Raw genomic sequence first — 23,326 nt, 5'->3', positions numbered from 1 at the left:
TAAATCGATTGCCTAATTTACTATTCATAATTATACAAATCGAATAAAAATAGTAAATTTACTTAATTTTTTTAAAAATAATCATAGCCTTAATAAATAGAAACCTTTGTAAGGGTTCACCTTTTAATTTTTTTTAATGGAATTTTAGTTCCGATTAGTCAAAAAAATATAGTACGGTTAGATTTTTGACGATTCGCATAGATCATTAAATACAACTTTCAACATGTATCAATCAGATATTATTTGTCGTGGTTAAACCAACTGTCATCGTTGGACTTTTACCCCCTCATACCCTTTCGATTAATTAGGTGAAGCTACGCGATATACAGAAAGATACTCTTGAGGTAATTATAAGGAAACTTTATTAACGACGCTGGCGTAATGGGAAATTGTCTGCATTTAAAATAAAATTACCTTCCCATTTCGGGCCTGCATCAATGTCCCCGAGCAGTTATATAGGTTTAAATTTATGAATAACGCATTAGCTATAAATTTTCTCGCCAAATTTAAAATTAATGTGACGAGAAAATTCGTAGCTAATTTAAAGAGCTAAGACGGGCCATTATATAAAGGAAAACTATAGTACACAGTTATTCATAATACCATTTAACATAGAACAATCATTTATTAAATTATACTCCCCTTTTTATATTATACAATAATAAAAATGATACATATTTAAATAAATATATTTTTTTAATATTATTCATTTGTGTATGATCCACTTATATTAACTTTGCTTATATCAAATGGTTGTCCTAAAAAAGGTGAGCCTGGTTTGTTCCACGCTTCTTTTAATTTATCTGCCATGACCTAATAATATTTGTTTTTTGTAAATAAGGTGTTCTTTATGCAAAATATTAATGTTTCAATGTGTAATATCTAAGGTATCAAATATATTATTAAAATGATGTAAAGTAAAAATGTTAAAATTCACTGTTTAGTGAGTTTAAAAGAAGAGATTTTGGAAATCTTTATTGTTTAAATCGGCATTACCACATAAGGGTAAAATGCAAATAAAATCGTTGTTTTGGAGTAGCGTTTGCCACCTGATTGGTGATTAATATTCACCGCATTGAGATCTGGTTTCGATAAGGATGATTTTTTCTGAAGCTAGCCCAGATGGTTTTGTGCACTGTTGTAAAATACATAGCAGATGCCGAATGATTCCGTTAGCATGTATTAAAAATTGGTATTACATTTAATAAAATTTCGCTATTTCCTAAACGGTAATTTTTAACAAAACTATTTTTTGGAAGGAAAAGTAACTTCAATCGTTACTTTTTAATTAATTTTTTCCCCCAAAAAAGTATTTTTTTAAGAATTTTAATTTAGTTTCATCAATTAATATACCATTTGTTGAGAGGTGGGTTTGCCCATAACTTTCTGTTGTTCGTCGTAAACAAGTCTTTGGACCGTATTTTGCTCATCCTCGGGAAGATCTTCCATGTTTTGCGATAATTCCAAATCCCCGAGACTTATACTTTTTTCATTTTGCAATAGGTTAGGCCACATTCTTGGTACCATCTTTTCCAAATTTACCTTGAATTTTAAATTATGTTTTAATTCTTTTAAATTATGTGCATACATAGCTATAACAAAACATATTTGTTTAATTTTACTAGATAATTTATTTTACGAATTAATATTCTTTTAATAAATTAATTTATAAAGCTAAATACTATTAAATCTGCAACAAGGGTTTGGGCAGTTGTTAACGATATTAGAAAAAATTATTCAAGCTACAAATTTATCGGGCAAAAACTACTCGTGAATTTAGCTTAATCTACAAACCAAAAGCTTCGAGCCCAATTCGGGTTAAGAGATTTAAAATTGGCTTGATTGTACATTTAGAGAGCACGAAACAGAGATTCGTTTATTGACAACACATCCAACCGGGTCGTGCTTTAAAAAAATTGGTAAAAATTTTTGAAGCCCTGATATAAAACTGGTAAGCGGATAATAATTCCCCGAGAAAAAAAATCCCAGGAAAAAAAATTTCCCTGGAAGTAAATTCCTTATTTTTTTTATTTTAAAAAATATGAAGTAAAAAAAATAAATTCCCTTAATAGTTTTTTTTAAATATCAAAAATTAAAATTCCAAATATTTTTTGTAAAAGTTCTTTTATATATAATTAAATATTTTGCATTCTTTACATAAAAAATCTCTAGTTGAAATCACAATTTTTAAAAATTAATCCTCAAAAATTTTTGCTCAAAAATTTATGAAGATTTTTTTCAAACTCAGTAGTTTTAAATTTAACAAAACATTTATCACAAAACACATTTTCACAAAATTTTTATCACGAATGTTTATCAAAGCAAATTGATTTTATAGATAAATGTCGTGAATCTACATTCGCATGCATTCAGCGAAGACCATATCGAGAATTTTTTATAACAGAACTTTTACCGAGATCAGAGCTAATATATAACAACGAAACTTTTAGTCAATTTATAATAACGAACAAAAATCTTATGGAGAAGGCGAAATCAAATTGCGAAGGCAATTTAAAGAAAACTATTTTGCTAATCATATATAGAGAATCTATTAATGCGAAATCAATATCGGGGAAAAGCGCGAAAGCAATAGAGCGATAATGGTTAATCTTAATAGTGACTATTTTTTAAATCAGTAGAAAAAATTATTTTATTCTTGCATATATTTTTCTAAGTAATTTATCTTTTTAACTCAATATCCATTTTTTGGGCAATTCTGTTTTATGTCTGAGCATTAAGAAATAATTCTGGATATTCAGTATTTTTTCTGAGCTTTGAGTATTCTCACGTTTAAGTGATGTTTTAGTTTTTATTCTGAGCGAATAAATTGCTCAAATAAATAATTATAGGTATAACTATTTTATAAACGGGAATTGAGAATATGAGGAGTAAATGTATGTTAAACTAATCCTTATTGAAAAAAAATCGTGTGATCAACCATTTTTGAAGGTAATTGCGAAAATACTCAATTAAAATCTCCCAATTGGATATTTAAAAAAACTTCTTGGAAATAATAAATAATTTTATAATTTTTTTTAAAAAAAAAACTATGTTCTAAAAACTTGTAAAAAGGAATCATTTATTAAAAGAAAAAACTAATATGAGGGTATTTTTTATAAAATTTCTTCCAGTCATTATTATAGTTGGGTTATGACTAAATGTGGGCTAATTCGGCTTAATATGCGCAAGCCGGAGAAAAACCGTTACCATTAAGGCGTTTTAATATATAATAATATTTTTCAAATTTGAGTTGCTATATTTTTAAGAAAAACCTCGATTTAACTTAAAACTTAGTTTAGCCAATTTATTTTTTAGTCGGCTAATAATTGTCTTAAAAGGATAAAAATATATTAATTATAAACGTTTAAAAATCTTTCCCATATATATCAAAAAGTTGGGGAAAATGTTTAAAGACAAACAAAATTTTATTTTAAAATCTTTTAATTAATTGAAGTCACGAAACTTCTAAAAGTGAATTTTTAAAAAAATTTAACCAAAATGTTAACTTATGATAAAATTTTGCTTTATATCACAGAAAATAAGTATCGGAGGTAGATTTTGCTTTATATCACAGAAAATAGGTATCTTGGAGGTAGTTAAGTTTAAGGGCATGCATTAGTATATTTTCTAATAATTATTTTGTTAAAATTTCATTAAAACTGGGTTCGTAATAAGACCATAACGTTAAACATTATATGGTTTAGGGTTATTCGATAATATTTTAAAAATTAGGTTAAGTTTAGTAAATCATTAACTACTTTTTATTGTTTACAATTTTGGCTAACAATTATGTTGGGGAAATCTTTTTAAGAAATATATTTTCCAGGAAATTTTTTTATTTTGTTATTTTCTCAAAATTTTTAAATATTTTATTTGAGGAATTTTATGGATATATTTATAGGAAATTCTTTCTTCTATTTTATTAATTTTCTAATTTTTTAATATCTAAAAAAGGGGGGAATTTTTTTCCGGGGAATTATTTTCTGTGGGAATTTTTTTCCTGGGATTTATTTTCCTAGATTCTATAAAACAACTTTTAAAAGAGCAGTTTAGTTTTAACCAGTAATATTTTGATCTGATTGCGTGTTCCAGAACAGGTTCTCAAAAAAAGATTCCAGATTCATAATAATTTATTTAAAATTATAAATGAATGTAGATTTATAGAGATAATAAAACATTTAAAATCGAGCTACTTTTAATAATATGGTTCCCATATGATTACCTTCCTTTCAAAATCAATGATTTTATAAGGACATTATGCGAGTAAAATAATGTTATACATGTAAAATATAATCTGATTTTTTTATGGCTCTTACCCGGTTTTTGGTTTCGTTTCTCTTAAATTACATCTTTGCTTTAACGACAAATTATTCGTTTTTTTTTGAAAAAAATGATAAACGGCGTTCCTTTTATTTTTAACGAACTTTGAATGTGAACGCGTTCCTATTTTATGATGAACGCTTTCGAATTTAACGTTCGTTCAAACACTTTTTATTTATTTATTTGAAAAATTTAATATTAATCTGAATTTTTTATGAAAAAAGTCTTATATTTTATTTTATAATCTTTCCTTTTTCACATTTCAAATTTTTTAACACGCCATTATTATAGTTTATTAATTTGGATATTATTGTTTATATTTTAATTTAATAGATTAGCATAAGCATGGATATTATTATTTCATCCTCATCATCTAATTCTGAAAATTAAAAATCAGATGAATTAACACCATGGCCTAAATTTGATAAATATTTTACAGTATCATCCTATACTGAAGGAACATGTAAAATGTGCCCCAAAATCTTATAAGTTTCAAAATCTCCAAGTTCCAATTTAAAACGACATTTTATTCTAATATTAATTATTTTTATAATATAATATAGCTAAGTAAAATCATTAAATTTGAAGAAAAAATGCATTTGGGCTATGTGACTCCAACAATAACGATAGTTATTTTAAATTTAAAAAAAATTAGTGGCCTCAAATATGCAACCATTGATAGATGCAGTATTAAATGGGATTAATAAAAGTTATTAAACCTGTCACTATCAAATTAATTACAATGAAGAAATTATGTTCTTTCTGCAATTATACATTCAGTTCAAGTTTTAATAGCCATGGATAAATCTTTCACAGAAGGAACCTATAAAAAATAAACTTATAGTTAGTGAAAAACTGCATTGGAAACCCTAGAAATTATTATACAAGAACTGTTAATTTCGAGATATCCTTTTTTTTGACGAGGAAGTAGAGGATGGATTGGAGGAGGATAATTTATCTCAATTTTTTGAAGGAAAGGATAAAACAATAAATGTTTTTAATAAATTTCCCACGTTAAAAGAGTTGTTATTAAGTATAATACCGCAATCCCCTCATCTGCATCTGTAAAGCGCGTCTTTAGTATAGCTAATGCTGTATTAACTGCCAAACGTTCCTGTCTATCTAACGTTGTTAAACGGCTCGTTTTGAGCCGATTTTTAAAAATGGCTAACTCAATATTTTCGCCAGAAAAATATTGACTAAGCCTCGAAATTTCGATACTATATGTCTAGACCTTTGCTCCTTTTATGAACAAAATTTCCAGGCTTGATTAATATTTTTCTGGATAAAATACTGTTAACCGTTTTTAAAAATCGGCTCAAAACGAACCGTTTAACAACACTATCTATCAGATGAAAATTTTTAAAACAAATGTTAATAAAAATTAATAAGAAAATGTTTTATAAATAAAAATGTCTTTTTATTCGCTATATTATATTGTTATATTATCAAAATAAAACTATTTAACATGTCTAATATATTGTGTTAAAAAATATAAGACGTTTATTTACATTAAATTAAATTTTAAAAAAATTTATCATAAAATTTTGAACGGTGAACGCGTTCCTTTTTTTTGAAAGTGAACATGTTCGATTTTTGTCAATTAACGTTGAATGCGTTCGATTTTTTTAGAAATTTTTACAGCACTCTTAATCAGAGTTATTAACGCTTCTTTTTAAAAGTAGCTAGCTCCCGCTCCCGCTTCTACCTTCTCAAAAGGAGCTAGTTCCCGCTCCCGCTACTACATTTTTAAAAGGAGCTAGCTCCCGCTCCAAATAATGGAGCGCCACTCCATAACTGCTACTTTGATTTTAATTTTTTAGAAGGTACACAAAATAAAATCATATTTTTATCAAAAGGTTTTATTTATATTAAATGATCTATCTAACTATTTATAATATTTTATTAGCCTTTAAAAGTAATAAATTTTCTAAATTAGAATCTAACAAACATCCACGCCTCTCCCCTATGGCCTGTTTTGCAATACTAAATAAGCGCTCCACAGGAGCACTAGAGGGAAGCGGGGTATTGTATTTTATTTTTTTCTCTTTAGCTTTCACCTTTTCTGGTGGTAAGCTCCTTCAACATCTCTCTCCACTTTATGTTATTAATACAATCTCTTTTATCTAATTTATACTTCTTTATATTGGCTCTAACTTTATGGCCCCATTGAAGTTTTGGTCTTCCTCTTTTACGTTTGCCCATTACTTCCAAACTCTTAACTTTATTTCCTATGTAGTTCATAGGCCTTCTCATTGTGTGCCTATACCACCTAAGTCTGTTTACCATTAACTTAGTCTTAATGGGCACTACCTTTAAACTACTTAGTATTCTTGTACTGCGCACCTTATCCTTTCTTGTTACCGAACTATATAGAATAGTTGGTTGTATTATGGAACTGTAAATTTTTCCCTTTAATTTGTGTGGGATTCTTTTATCAAATAGCACTCCAGATAAAGATCTCCACTTTAGCCACCCTTGATTAATCTTACTCTTTATCTCTTTTTCTATTGTGCCGTTTGTTTGTATAGTGGAGCCCAAATATTTGCAGCTTTCAATTGCCGATATCTGCCATTCATTTATATCAATACTCTCTGTTTCATCTCCTCCTATCACCATATACTCCGTCTTTTCTCTATTTACTTTTAATCCGTGCGTTTCTAGGATATTTATCCAAATCACTAGTCTTTCTTTCATTTCATCCTTAGATTCGGCAAGTATCACAATATCATCTGCAAATATCATATTCCACGGGACTGTTTGAGGTATAGACTGTGCTAATACATCTATTACTGTAATGAAGAGAAGTGGGCTGAGAGCCGACCCTTGATGAACTCCTTCGGCTATTGTGAAGCCTGCTGAAGTACCTGTTGTGCTACGGACCATTGTTGTATGGCCCATATACATATCCTGTATTATTCTTATACATTTTTCGGGAACATTTTTGTGGCGTAGCGCCCACCAGATAAGTTTTCTTGGGATTCTATCAAAGGCCTTTTCTAGATCGAGAAAGACCATGTGTAGATTTTTGTTCTTTTCCTTGTATTTTTCACTCATTTGCCTAATTGCGTGGATAGCATCGGTTGTTGATCTTCCAGGCATAAAGCCAAACTGAGTCTCTCCTATTTCGATTATATCTCTTAATCTTTTTTCTATTATTTTTTCGTATAGTTTTAGACAGTGTGACATTAGTTTTATGCCCCTGTAATTTTGACAATTATGTGGATCCCCTTTATTTTTGAAGATAGGAACTAGATAGCTCTGCCTCCATTTTTGGGGAACCTCTTCATTTCCAAGTATCTTATTGTATAGATTTGTGAGGAGATGTATTCCATCATCTAGTGCTTTAAGGCTTTCTATTGGAATATCGTCTGGACCCCTAGCTTTGTTGTTTTTCATATGCTTGAGGCATGTGATTATTTCTTGTTGTGTTATAGGTTGTACAAGGTTTTGACAAGGGGAGTGTTCGTCTAGATGCAGTATGTGCGGATTAAAGTTGAGAAGCTCCTGAAAATATTCTCTCCATCTAATCATTATTTCTTTTTCCTTTATTATCAATTTCCCATCTTTATTTTTGATTACTTTCGGAGCTCCGTTAATATCCCTAGAGTTCTTTTCTCGCTGTTTGGCTAATCTGTATATTTTATTTTGCCCTTCTTTGGTATGTAGATCTTCGTACATGTCATCGTATGCCATAGATTTGGCTCTAGCCACCGCTTTTGTAGCTAATCTCTTGGATTTTTTGTATCTTGTCTTGTCATCTGCGTTTTTGGATTTGTACCATATTTTATAAAGGGCTTTTTTTCTCCTGTATAGTGGTTTGTACCTCTTCATTCCACCACCATAGTTCTTTATATGATTTGTTGCCTCCTCTTGTCAAGCCTAGTGTCGATTTGGCAGTGTCTATTAATCTGGATAAAAGGTCTGTCCACATTTTTTCACTGACTTGTGAGCAGGGGTTCGAACCGAACCGCAAAACAGGAATGAACCGTTATGATTTTCTGAACCGTAACCTTAACCGAACCGTTATGAAGAAAATATTAAAAGAGCGAACCGAACCGTTATAAATATTTTGAACCGGTTCAAAACGGTTTTAAAAATAATTAATTTTAAATTATTAACCTAAATTTAAAATTTTAATTTTCCTTGGTGGCATTTTTTAAATTGGTGATTTCTTTTCAAATTAAATATTTCCATATTATAAACATTATATATCAAATTAAATATTTTTATATTATCAACATTATATATCAAATAATACCAGGTTTGTTGTTTTTTCTTTAAATACTTAATTTATAAGAGATTAGACAATTTATCTGTTAATTAGATAAGATATCTTAAAATCAGACATAATTATTCTTGGCTAAATTAAATTTTTTATCTCATTATAAAAACTTGGATCATAGAATTTAAATGACAATAAATAAAATAGTCAGCAATATTTTAATGATATAATAATTTTTTATTTATAATCATTGTTTTTTTAAATTCAGAATTCTAATATTATAAATTATTTATTATTATAATATGTTAGTTAGCATTTACCATTATCATATATGCAAAATAAAAAAATATGATTAAAGAATGGCATTTGTAATGAATATTTTTCTAAATCTGTATTTTTAAAAATAAAAATCTTACTATAAATCGTTTAAATAAGTTAATTAACATTGCATTAAATTATTTTTATACTTTTATTTATTTATTAATGTGTTTTATATTTAAATAAACTTACAGTGAATTAAAAATGGGAATTACATTTTATGTTAAACTAAATATAAATACTATAGTTTAACTTAAATTACCTATTCTGTCATATTATATTAACATCTAACAGAAATAAAGTACTGACCAATTTTTATATAATATTGTTTTACAATAATTTCTTATTAATTGATATATTCAAAAAAAGTTTATCTTAGTTTATATAGAATATATCAGAGTGGGTAATTTGAATTAAACTATACTAGTTATATTTAGTTTAACATCAAAATGTAATTCCTATTTTTAAATGTAAGTCTATTTAATATAAAACACAAATAAATAAAAGTATAAAATAATTTAATGCAATGTTTTAACTTATTTAAACTGAAGATTTATAGTAAGATTTTTATTATTTAAAAATACAGATTTAGAAAAATATTCATTACAAATGCCATTCTTTAATCATATTTTTTTTTATTTTGCATATATGATAATGGTAAATGCTAACTAACATATTATTTTAATAATAAATATTAGAATTCTGAATTTAAAAAAAAATATGATTTTTATAAATAAAAAATTATTATATCATTAAAATATTTGTTGCTGACCATTTTATTTATTGTCATTTAAATTCTATAATCCAAGTTATTTAAAAAAATAAAAATGAAGGTAAAATTGTTTCTATTAAGCTTTTTTATTTATTCTATTTATATAATAAAAGATTTTCATCTATCATCATATAGCTTTTTAGTTATCTATTAAATGGTTCAGGAAAAGTCAAATCCTGTGCGTTCCTATTTTAAATTAGATATCATAAAAAATCAATCTATTTGTAAAATAGAAGATTGTGGTAAGATCTTAACTGGAGACCCTGCTGAAAATCTTGAACGACATATAGAAAGATTCCACAATAGGGAATTCAAATTATTAAGAAAAAAGAAAGAAAATTTGACTATTAAAAAAATTCAAATAACGAAAACTGCAAACAAGTATAATACAATCCAAGATGCTTTTAAGTCCAACACTATTACAATACAAATCAATATAAATAAAGAAACTTTAATCCGCTCCTGCACCGAGCTAATAACAGTTCACGGTAGGCCAATAAAATCAATTGACGACAAAGCATTTCGAAATATTATAGATCCAATAATTATAGGATTGGGTGAAAATTTAACTATCAATTCGGAAAATATACGCAATAATATTAAAAAATGGCGTTAGATTTTTCGGAAAATATAAAAAAGGAAGTATATCAAAAACTTATTTCGTTAAAATTAGATATAGCAACTAGATATGATATATTGGGGATCAATATTCAATTTATAAATAACGGAAAAATAAAATTAAGGACTCTATGCATGAAAGTGATTAAAGAACGACACACATCAGAATATCTTTAAAAAATTATTCTAGATGTTTTAAAAGAATATGAAATAAAAATTGAGCAGATTTACACAATAACCACCGATAATGCAGCAAATATGATTAAGTTAATTAAGCTATTAATACTACACGATGAGAAGATGATGACCTTAACGATTATTTAATTAATAATGATTTAAATAATAATGATATAGATAATGATGATTTAAATAATAATGATATAATTCATGATGAAAATAAAGAACCTTTTAATATTAAAAATATTAATCTTGCATCAAATGCCAGATCCATATTAATAGGTGTTAGATGTGCTTCACATACATTTCAATTAGCAATTAATGATTGCATTAAAAATTCAAATGAAATTGTCATTATAAATAAAGCAAGAAACATCTGCAAAAAAATAAGAAATCAGAGAACAATGGCTATTCTCTCAAAATTAAATTTGAAAAAACCACTAATAGATTGTTGCACAAGATGGAACTCTATCTATTTAATGTTGGAGAGATTACTAGAGTTAAAAAGGTTTTGCCAAGAAATATCGCTCGCGAAAAATGTTTATTAGAGAATGAATGGGAAATAATTAGTGACTAAAAGCTTTATATCCAGCTTATGTTTTAACAAAATATTTACAAAGTGAACAATTGACAATGGGCGATTTTTATGCTGCGTGGATCAAATGTCTCATGCAAACGAGTAAAGTAGACACTCCATTTGCCAGACTTTTAGTTTCTACGATGAAAGCACGAGAAATAAATTTTAAAAATGAAGTTTTTTGCTCTGCTATTTATCTCGACCCTAGATATAATGTATTTTTAACTTTTGAAGAAAGAGAGATCGCCAGAAAACATCTTTGTAAAACTTGGAACTTGATACAAAATCTAAATAATCAGAATATTGAAATTCTAAATACTATGCCTACGTGTTCGTATTCGAAGGATAATTTATATGATGATTTTGAAGATTTATTAAAGTCGCATGAAAGTCTTAATAAGAATAATTCTCAGGGCATCGAAAATTAAAATAAATGTATAGAAATAGAATATATAATTCGGTCATTTGATAATATAGAAAGATTAGAAAAAGATACTAATCTTTTGAATTATTGGGAAAATGTAAAGAATAGTAAGCCAGAACTTTATAAGTTAGCTATAACTGTGCTAGCAGTTCCAGCTACGCAGGTCTCCGTAGAAAGAGCATTTTCAAGCCTTAAGTTTTTACTCTCTGCCCAGAGAACTAAATTAAATCCTGAAATATTAGAAAATATTTTAGTTATCCGTACGAATTCTTTTTTTAAACCTAAATAGTATAGTATACATATTATTTTATTGATTATTGTATTTACGCATGTTTGTTTTTATCTTATTTATTTATGAAATAAAAAAAACTAATTTGTCTAATTTATATTTCCTAAATTTAATAAAAATATCTATTAGATTATCATGGATAAATTAAATAAGAAATTATAAACTAAAAAGATTTTTCTCTAAAATTAATATATACATGGTTAATGATTAATTTTTTTTAAAATTAAATTTATAAAAACCGGAACAAACCGAAAAGAACCGTTATAAATTATAAACCGAACCGATATGATTTTTTTTTAAAAAACCGAAATGGAACAAAACCTTTATAAAATTTTAAACTAAAAACCGGAACGAACCGAACCGTTATACTAAACGGTTCGAAACCCTGCTTGTGAGGAATATTGTATTTTATAAAGATATTTATTAATTCAGGTATAAAAATGGAGGTTGAACAAGTAATGAGAAAATTAAAATATATTTAAAAAACATCATATCTAACAACCCAGGCTCAACTATAATGAATTGCCCAAAAATAATTATAACCATTTAATAAAATTATTCCAAAATAAAAAAAAATATAATTATCATTTTGTATTTAAAAGAAAGATTTCACTTTTAAATGCTTTTTTAGATTGTGAAGCTGCTCACTTTTGAAAATGAAATCATAAACACAAAAGGCATTTTGCCCTTAAATTTGTTTGATCATTTGGATCAACATCTTTTAGAAGTTTAATATTTTTTGTATGATGGAAATTTGATTTCTTCTTCTATGATCTCTAAATCTATAATATCTAAAACTATTTTTTATTATATATCTATAAAATGAATATTAATATGACTTACAAGATTTTCTAAAAAATTTTCAATATAAAAATGAAAAACTTGATATTTCATATTTAAAATGATAGATGAAAAACGAATATAAAACTCGGCTCAACATTTATTAATGGATAAATTTAAATAAAATTTCATTTTTATTGAATTTTATAATTAACAAACATTATTAATATTTAAAAAAAATTTAATTTCTACCATAAATTTAAAGGAGCGGTGGAGCGGCGCTCCTCTACTCCAGCCCTAAAAGGAGCTAGCTCCCGCTCTTCATTTTTAAAAAGGAGGGGCGCTCCAGGTGTTTTTGAAAAAATGTAGCGGCGCTCCAGGAGCTTCGCTCTTTAACAACTCTGCTACTAATTATATTTTAAAAAAGTAGTCATATCTACAAACTAATAAATACCAGCTAATTTTTATGTAGATTGTTTTATAACTCAACTCCTTTTACAAATATTCCTCTACTCCTGGCCTCGCCTTTGAACTCAAATTCAGATCATGTTTTCGAAAAGTTGTCAATTTTATCTTTTCAAAAAAAAATGGTTGTTGCTCTCGCTATGCAATTATATAATAAATCTAGTATCAAAAAATTTATACTTTTGTGTAAAATATTATTTTTAAATTTTCTACTAGTATCAAAAAAGCCTATACTTTTTGTTTTTAGAAAATAGGAGTGTAAAATATTATTTTTAAATTTTCTAAACCTCTCATTTCCAAATAAAATTTAAAATCATCATAAAAAAAATAGACATATCAGATTTTTATTAAATATTAGATAAACATTACTATTACCATAGTATGTATGAAAGAGCTTTCATAACTTCATAAACAAAATTGAGAAAAATATTTTTTTATACTATATATTTTTTTTTTGAATTTTATTTAAAAACGGTTTTAATTTTAAAATTATGTATAATTTAAACATATCAAAATAAAATATATTTTAAAAAAAACAATAAGAATATATTAAAAATTAAATGAAAAAAATATATAGAATTTTATATAAAAAAAATTTAAAAAAAATTTTAAAAAAGGTTGAATGTGTCAGCCTAGAGAGGAGTGAATGCTTAGGGAATTCTCAAAATCTGCTGACTAAAGTAGAATCCATCGTTGGGGTCACCTGTAATCTGTCTTCTTTTTTGCCTATGGTTTTGATATAATTAAAGGCCTCATTTCAGAACATGCCTTTGGTGTTAGTGACTATTGGTATGAATACTGTGTTTGTGATGCCAGCTTAATTTTATTAAGGACTTATGCCTTTTCGATGGCAGAAAATGAGTTTAGTCTTCGCTGCAAAATCAATACATGTGTAGTTCAAGATCAGTGGGAGACCGTTCATCCAGGATATAAGGGATATACCATCCGGGCATAGAGCGTTTTCATTTGAAAGACCCACTGGTTCAAGAGTGGGTGGGATATTAACTTTTTGAGGGCTAATAGGAGAATATTGTTAATGGTTATATGGTAGGTTTGACGTCCGCGGGAAAACTTGAAGTGCAAGAGATGGTAGGCATTCGATTTGATGGACTGTGCACAATTGATGTTAATGGAGAGTACAACTGCATTATAGCCAAGGCGAAGAGTTATGGATATGCGTCGTTGTTGACCAGTTATGAGGAGGCCGATATTGCTAAGGATGGTTTTCCACAATTCATAGCCAGTTTGCATTTAATTTAATACTATGTGGGTTTTCCTCGAAGCGCCTATTCGAAAAAGGTATTAAAAGGAACGCGGTATAAAGGGGTAACTTAGTCTTTTTGAATGTTAAAGACTGGGCGGCTGCAGGAGGGAGGGCAAGCTTTTGCTGTCCCAGGTAAGGGCCGGAGAGAGGTCAGGGAAATGGATACATTATTGATGATAACTTGAACTGCTAAATGGGATGAAATAAAGGCTTATGGTATTTTATTTTAATTAACTGTAAAATGTTGTATTTAAATCCTAAATAATATAAGCCTAACAACAATTTAACTTTTATTAATTCACTACTATCTTTTTAAAATAAGCAATTAACAACACAACCCATAGACAGAAAGACTGGGATGCACCAGTGGTTGCTCGCTGCGTTGAAACTCTCTTATCTAGCATGCAATCTACCGACCGCACCCTATTCTCTTCCCTGCTCAATGGTACGGGACATGAGTTTCTTGAGGCCATCCCATCTACCAATCTTCAGCTTCAACTATCCAACAATGTATTTATGCACGCCATCGGCATTCGTCTAAATTGTTCCATCACTCACCCTCACATCTGCTCAGGGTGCAACTCGCCAGTTGACTCGAAGGGTAGACATAGTTTACATTGTCGCTCCTGCAATGGACGATTCATCAGACACAAGCAATGCAACACAATCATCCAACATGCACTGAAATCCGCCCAAATTCCTTCCACTCTAGAACCACAGGGTTTTTTTAGATCTGACGGTAAACGTCCTGACGGGATCTCTCAAATCCCATGGAGGAGAGGCCAACTTTTGGTATGGGACTATTCCTGTATTGACCCCTTGGCCCCATCAAACCACGCCATCAACATCCTTGACCAGAAGGAACAACTTAAAACTTCTAAATACACAGAAATAATGAACGATCATTGCTTCATCCCAATCATATCAACCACTCTTGACACCTTCGGCAAACTCGCCTTAGCATTTTTCAATAACTTAGGATCACAAATCAGCAAACTCTCAGAAGAACCTCGAGAGGGTTTTTTTCTTCGTCAACGATTATCCATAGCGATTCTCAAAGCTAATTATATCAGTTTAAATGGTAGTCTTCTAGCCAAAGAGCTATCCTAGACAACACTTACGTCCCTTTTTCATTTTTGTTTCCCTGCGTCACACCATCTCCGTTCTTTTTTTTTATAGTATTATTATATATTTTTCAAACATTTTTAAATATATTAAAACATAAAATATTATATTTTCGTTTTTTTTAATACTTTATATTATTTATTATTTGAAAATTGAAAATAAAGGATTCTAATAAAATTATACAAGGCTAAAACTAAATTAATATATACAAACTATTTATATTTAAAAAGCTGAACTAAATTTATATTTTTTAAACACAACATTAACCTAATATTCTTAATGTTTCTATATGATTATTTTTATATAACTTACGACATTCCTACACAACACAGAAGAACTATTTAATTTCATCTAAAAAAAATTTGATATGATGCCTCTAATTTTTTTTATTTATCTGACGGCCTAGTGGGAAAATTGGAAAAACTATTCAATACGTCATCACTCGAAAGTTTTTGCCATTCTAGCATGTTGAATTTACTCCCCACACATATTTTTTTTAATATAATTCGTAGAGTATTTAGGTTTCTATACAAAATGTTTTTTTCCCACGTGATTAAAAACGAAATTAAGGACGATTATTTTTTTTTCTTATGCTGACAATAAATTATTTAAAAACAAACTGTTTCACTATCTTAACCCCGTCTGATATAAATCCAACGTTTATAGTGGCGTGCCTGGTACCATCTCCCCGTTCCTTATCACAAGTTAAAAATAAGCCACCATCTCGGTTTTAAAACACTGGATATACTTGCATAATAAAGGTAACCAAATTTAGAGAGGTGACTAATATTTCAACAAAACAGGGTGACCCAATCAAAACCCCCGAAACTTCCGGAATCGACAGTATTCCCTCTTCCCGCCATAACATCCCGCTTACTTAGCTACAAATATATCATAGCAGAATGACATTTTTGGCCATTGCGCATGGAAAAGTGCATTGAAAGCATAGGAGGCACAGTAAAAAGGCTAGCGGCTAGAGCCAGTTTACAGAGACCCTATGCTGATCAAACAACATCACTAATGTAGTTGTATGAATATGTAAAACATAATATAAATGGTATCGAGCTGTTCTTGGCACAAATTAGTATGATGCAGAAAAAGTTATCCTTATAAAACCATTTTTGAAGACAAGACCAATCCCAGGAACAAAAAAAAATGCTGCAATGATTCCTCTAGGGTTGAAACGTTTTATATCAAAAATAGATTTAAGTGCGACAGAAGCTACAATAGAAATCTGGGTTTGGGGGATGAAAGTATTACATTTATAATGTATAGGACTTGACATGCGTACATGACTCAAACTGGTGGTTAGCTTTGGTCATGAAAAAGAATGAGAAAACGGAACACTCTTGTGGTCCATCTAAATCTTTTATAACCGGTATAGGTGACACTCTACATCTACCCTAGGCAAATTTTAACCAGTTTCACTGTCTCCGACAGGAACCACTGCCAAGTTTAATACGACCGAAAAATTAGATTATATAAGTAAGCATTCTTTGATTTATTAAATCGGTATTTTTATTCATATATTCCATATCTTTAGGAAGTCTTATGTGAATGTAAGATCTATCTTTCCCCGATCCATACAAGATTTAAAAAAATATTGACATAATATGAAACAAGGAATGAAAATAAATTATTAATAAAACATATTTTAATAAATAAAATATGGTAAATATAGTATAAAATTAGTTGCTCGCTGGATAGAAACGTCATAGAAAATCTATTATATAGAAATATTATGTTAATTAAAATAAAACGCCATTAGTACAAAAAATATTTCTCGTTTTTACTAGTTTTTAAAGATTCCTATAAAGTTGTAAAAGTTCCTTTTTTCCACACTCATAGAATATGGTATATCTAAAATTTTATAGAAATCTGGGATGTCAAATTTTCTTTATAATTATTTTAAATTTTATTCTGTAATAAGAGGTCTAGAAAACTATATAAAAAAAAATTATTTTCTGAAATAAAAAGTATCTTTGTATTGATACCATATTTATTATCTATAATTGCATAATTTTTAATCAATAATTAATTTAATGATTACAGACACTCGCAAAAAGGTTATTTTAAATGCGTTGATCTTATAAAAGTTAGGAGGCTAAAAAATTTTCAAGTATATAGATTACAATAAATTTTGTTTATATATGAATTTTCATCAAAATTGAGAGGGGCAGAAATCATGTTTTAAATCATTTTGATATGGAATTATCTACCTATGATTATTCCAACCTTATCCCACATCAAGTTTCAGCCTTGTGAGTAATAATAGCCCACCAGCCATAAGTATAAGAATTATTATATCGATGTAAAAACATTCATATTTTATTTATTAATATGATAATTCAATAAAATCAAGAATAACACACTTTAAAGCTGGAGGACAAGTATATCATTTCATATATAATATTAAAGTGTTACATGAATTCTTATAGGATAGGGAATAAAAATACTGACTTTTTAAGTAAATGTATTATTTGTTGTATGCCAAATTGTTCACTCCAAATCAAAGGTCAAATAGTTGTAATACCAACAGAAATATTGAATTCAAATTTAATGGCAATAGATAAAACTAATATCTCAAAATCATTCTTCCATGAGATATTATAATTTTTATAAAACAAAGGGAATGGAGATGATTCAGAAATTTTTCATTAATCCAATCTGATATTCATATAAAACTGATCTGATAACCAATATCAATCTTATATTTAGCTAGATTATTTTTATATACCATTTTTCTTGTCATAAAAAATAATATCTTCTGTTCAAAAAATATATGAATAAAAGTAAGTATGTGTGAAAAACAAAAAATTTTTGCATAAATGACGAAGTGTATTTTGTTTTTAAAAATTTTAATCATCAATGTTTATAGCTGAACTTGTTAAATATTTTTAAATCCTTTTCTTGATGTAGATAATAAAAAACTAATAATATAACATTTTTAGTTACCTTTTCTAAAATTCAATTTCTTTTTAAATATTAGAAATAAATTTCCATTTATTTATTTTTTATTATTAGAACAATAAAAATTAACCAAAATAATGAAAATATTGGAATCAGTTTTTTTTATAAATAATGGCACAATTGGATATTTTTTATGGTCCTGATCTGATCCAATATTTAATATTGACATAGTCCTAGGATATTTTATTTAAATGTCTTATAAATAAAGGTTTAAAAAATATATATTAGATCAGATCCATGAAAAATTGGAGGTAGCATAATCCTAATAAATAGTAAATAATAAGTTTTATTATAAACATGAATATGATCTCCAGGTATAATGCTCCAAAAAGATTCTGCCTTTTTAATTAATGCATGAAAGAACCCTGAAATTAACGTCTAAAAATTAAAACATAAAATTATTATAAATATATAATATATACTTTTATTAATGTTTTAATTTCAATGTAATTATTATCAATTTTTATAGATATATCTTTTTGTGACATTATGGTTGGCTCAATAAATACTCTCACATCTATATCATCATTAGTTTGGGTCCATACATAATTTTCCCTAATTGCACCATTATAACTTTCTGAGTATTTTTGAAAAACAATTTGATCTCTTTCATGTTTAAAATAAACATTGATAATATAATGAATTTTACTTTTTTGAGTCACCAGATAATGGTAAATTTTTTAATTTTAACAATTCATATTTATTTGATTTTAGCTCTCTTGGAAAAATGTCATTATTGTGTTGAGTTTGATCTGCAATGTGTAAATAATCTTATTATAAATATTTTAATAAAAATAGAATATTAATTAAATAAATACCAGAATAATTATCACTTTTTGTAATTACAGTTTCATTTTGTAAAATTTGATATCTTGTAAATGCCTAATATTAATGCAAATAAAGATTATTATACCATATGAGTTACTGCTTTAACAAGTTCTTCTGCATATCCTTTGGGGAACCCAAATTTACCATCTGATGATTTCAAAATTTTATAAAAATCAGTTCTGATCTAATTATTAATTTAAATATTTAAAAAATACACGCACTTTCTGTGTAAGAAATTAAAAATTTTATCAAAAAATTTATCAAGGGTTCCTTCATTTGATAATAACATCATAAGTAGATTATCATAATTATGACTTTCCTCCATTGAATGTATTATGTATTTTGGAACACAACAAAAAGAAATATTTTTAAATTTTGATCATAAAACGCACAATTAAGAACGAAACAGCTGATAGAAACAAAAATAATTTTTGATGCAAAATAATCCTATTCCACATAATTTTTGAATTGTTTACCAATATTAAAACCTTTAAAGTGTCTAATCACCAATATATCTTGTCATACAATTCTTTTCTTTTAACCTATACTTATTTGTACATTATTATTTTGCTATTATTATTTAATTAGTATCAGACAATGATATTATATATATCATTGGTATCAGACGACAGCAACAGCTATGATCAACTGTAATGTAATGTTTAAATTGGAAAATTTAAGAAGATATTTTAATTTTTATTAAGCAGATTTTTAAGGGATAAGGTGTTATACACTGCGAGTGGATGAATCTTATTTTTAATTTGATTAAAAGTAAAATGTTAATATTTCCTAATTAACTTTTATTTTTTTTCAAATTATCGGTACTGATGTAGACGGGGGATATGTAGTATCTTCACCGATTTTAAAAAATTTTAGCGTAAAAATTCTCAAAAAATAGGGAAAACGGGTTTCCCCTTTTATAAATATAATTTTTTTTTATGTAATGGCATTTTAGCATATTATTAATATTTTTTATCATGAATCATAAACAATGGTTGTATATCAATGTAATTATAACTTTTTCAAAACCCTATCATTTTCTATTTTAATTGATTCTTGGAAGGAAATACCCAATAGATATAAGGGAATATCATTGTCAGTTTTGACTATCCGTTTAAACAAAAATGTAAAATATTTCAAATTATTTTTATAATCGGAGTATGTATTAAAAATGGTTACGCATATTGATAAACAACAAAAAAGATAATATTAATATTATATATTATGTATCTTTCAAAATTAGATCGCGCATTTTTCGACTTGAAAATGTTAATAGATGTACAATAAAGTGCACAAGAATTACATATCAGACATTTTTTGTATTCTAGATACACTGCCCTGTAAATAATTTATTACCATAGAAATGCTAATAAATATTAGAATTTAAAATAAAAAATACAATCATGGTAGATGAATACATTGTCAATCAAATAGACTGCATAAAATCGGTATTAGTGTCTTCAATCGCTCTCAATGTTACATAAAATTAGACGATTCTAAATTCATGGAATCCTTATCCCAAAATGTATGAAAATTGTTATAAAATGTTTTTATAAAATATAAGAATAAAAAAAATATAATTTATTAAAATAAAATATAGATGTTAGTTTGTTTATTTGATTCAATATGTTTTATTCGCCATTGCATTTTAATGTCTTCCTTTTGATTTATGAATCATTGTAAACAGTTGTCCTTTAAAAATACTAAAACTTTTAGAAAATTCTCTTGGGATAGGTTCTAAATCGCTAAAAATTGGGATTCCCGCTTATATCTCCTAGAAAATTTTAAAGTAAATGAAATTAATATTAATAGATGATAGGTAGGAAACACATCTAGTTAGATTAAGGTTTTAAAAAATCTCTAAAAATAAAGGAAATCTTATCTTTGTTTTTAATTTGATTCCGGAAATTGGGAATAATGATGATATTTTCTCCATTTTAGCAATTTAGAAAGGGAACTGTTGATATATCACGTTTTAAAAATAAATAATAATGAAAAATTAATAATAATTTTAGAAAATATAATATAAAAAAAATCTTAAATTAACCTAGTAACTGTTACAATTTCGTATTTTAATTGTAATATATTAGTCGAAGGCTTTAAAGGAGAGACTAGTGTTGTTAAATGGTTGGTTTTTTACGACTCACAACCCGAGCCGAAGTCGTAAAAATCTGCTCAACCCTGAGCCAGGGTTGAAAAATCGACCATGACCCAACCCGACCCAATGGGCCTGTTGAGCCGACCCATTTGGTCGGCTTGTTGGGTCGGCTTGCGTTAAAATTTGTCATAATCGTCATTTTTAAGTTTTTTCGAATTTTTTTGAAGCAAATAGGTAAAAATATATATTGTAAACATGTTAAATTAAATTTTCAGTGAATATGTACCTTAGAAAAGTGACAATTGTCATAATCGTCATCTTTAAATTTTTTTGAAGCAAATAGGTAAAAATTAGTGATGTTAAGGTAACAGTTACATTTTGGCTAAAAAATAACTGTAACTAGTTATATTTTTAAAATTGTAACTAGTAACTGTAACTAGTAAAAATTTTTGAAATGTAACTGCCCAAAGTAACTAGTTACTTTTAAAGATATATTCAAATAATTAATTTTATTTTTAATATGTTGTGATAAATTAATTTTAAATTAAATTTATTTTTAAATTAAATTTATTAATTTAAAATTTTGTGAAAATGTCTGATTGTTCCCAACAATAACACAAATACTTATATGTATGGCAGATGTGCAGGGATTAAAATATTGTCAACCTCTAAAGGATACTATATTAGCTAGTATTGAAAAAAGGTAACTAAAATCAAATGATTATTTATAAATTAATAATATCATGTTATAGGTTTAATAATCTTTATGATAATGACAACATCATTGCTGCAATTCTTCACCCTTTATTTAAAACTGACTGGCCTTGGATTAGGCAAGAAAAGAATAAAGCAAAAAAGGAGGAAATTTTAAATTTAATAAATACCTTAATACCTCAAAGTGAATCCCAGACGAATTAATCATGCTCAAAACCAATATCACTTGATGTAGTTGGATTTTTTGACCTAAAGCGCCAAAATATTCTGGATAATGAACTTATAGAAAACTTTATCAAATCTAATAACAACACTTTTTCTTTATATCCAAAGTTAAAATTACTCTTTATTAAATATAATGTTGTTCTAACATCAAGTGCTCCCGTAGAGCGCTTATTCAGTCTAGGTAAGGTCATTTTTGGAGATAAACGAGCACGTCTCCTAGATAATAACAACACTTTTTCTTTATATAACGATTTTCCAAAGTTAAAATTACTCTTTATTAAATATAATGTTGTTCTAACATCAAGTGCTCCCGTAGAGCGCTTATTCAGTCTAGGTAAGGTCATTTTTGGAGATAAACGAGCACGTCTCCTAGATAATAACTTTGAAATTAATTTGTTGTTAAAAGCAAATAAACATTTATTAGATTCTAATTTTTATGAAAAATAAATGTTTTTTTTTCTATGCAAATATATATTTTTATATTCGATGTAAATATTCAATTTTGCGATATTTTTTTATATAAATAAATTGTATATTATTTTAAATAACTGATTATACTTTGTTTATCCTAATTTTTTTTATATTAAATAAATGCATTCAATAAATAAATAATGCGCATATGAAGGATGTATAAAGTAAGTAACTAGTTACTTATGAAAATAACTGTAACTAATAACTAGTTACTTTTGTAAAAATGTAACTAGTAACTATAACTAGTTATGTTTTTGCCAATGTAACTAGTAACTGTAACTAGTTGTGTTTCAAAAGTAACTTTTAACATAACTAGTAAAAATATATTTTGTAAACATGTTAAATTAAATTTACAATGTATATGTACCTTAGAAAAGTGACAATTGTCATAATCGTCATTTTAAAGTTTTCGAATTTTTTTGAAGCAATAAGGTAAAAATATATGTTGTGAACATATTAAATTAAATTTTCAGTGAATATGTACCTTAGAAAAGTGACAATTGTCATAATCGTCATTTTTAAGTTTTTTCGATTTTTTTTGAAGCAAATAGGTAAAAATATATATTGTAAACATGTTAAATTAAATTTTCAGTGAATATGTACCTTAGAAAAGTGACAATTGTCATAATCGTCATCTTTAAATTTTTTCGAATTTTTTTGAAGCAA

At 27.1% G+C, this 23,326-nt stretch overlaps 1 protein-coding gene across 4 annotated transcripts; it reads right to left on the bottom strand.

Moving 5' to 3' along the window:
- Positions 1-644: 644 nt before the first annotated feature.
- On the bottom strand, positions 645-19,506 carry LOC135931478 (nudC domain-containing protein 3-like). Of its 4 annotated transcripts, none has more exons than XM_065468610.1 (8): positions 19,374-19,506; positions 19,250-19,331; positions 19,143-19,206; positions 18,974-19,094; positions 18,747-18,930; positions 18,622-18,702; positions 1,354-1,542; positions 645-813 (listed from the first exon to the last, which is right to left on the bottom strand). In XM_065468610.1, exons 1-8 carry the CDS (start codon positions 19,475-19,477, stop codon positions 703-705), a joined length of 936 nt encoding a protein of 311 aa, XP_065324682.1. In that variant the 5' UTR covers positions 19,478-19,506; the 3' UTR covers positions 645-702. The 4 variants fall into 4 exon arrangements, with proteins under 4 accessions (XP_065324682.1, XP_065324683.1, XP_065324685.1 ...); XM_065468611.1 differs by having other exon boundaries at positions 19,158-19,206; XM_065468612.1 differs by lacking the exon at positions 645-813 and adding an exon at positions 1,025-1,135.
- Between the last annotated feature and the right edge of the window lie 3,820 nt (positions 19,507-23,326).

Source organism: Gordionus sp. m RMFG-2023, chromosome 1 (genome assembly GCF_954871325.1).
Source record: "Gordionus sp. m RMFG-2023 chromosome 1, tfGorSpeb1-WG-v2, whole genome shotgun sequence".
Classification (NCBI taxonomy): Eukaryota; Metazoa; Nematomorpha; class Gordioida; order Chordodea; family Parachordodidae; genus Gordionus; species Gordionus sp. m RMFG-2023.
This window is presented reverse-complemented; position numbering and strand designations above follow the sequence as displayed.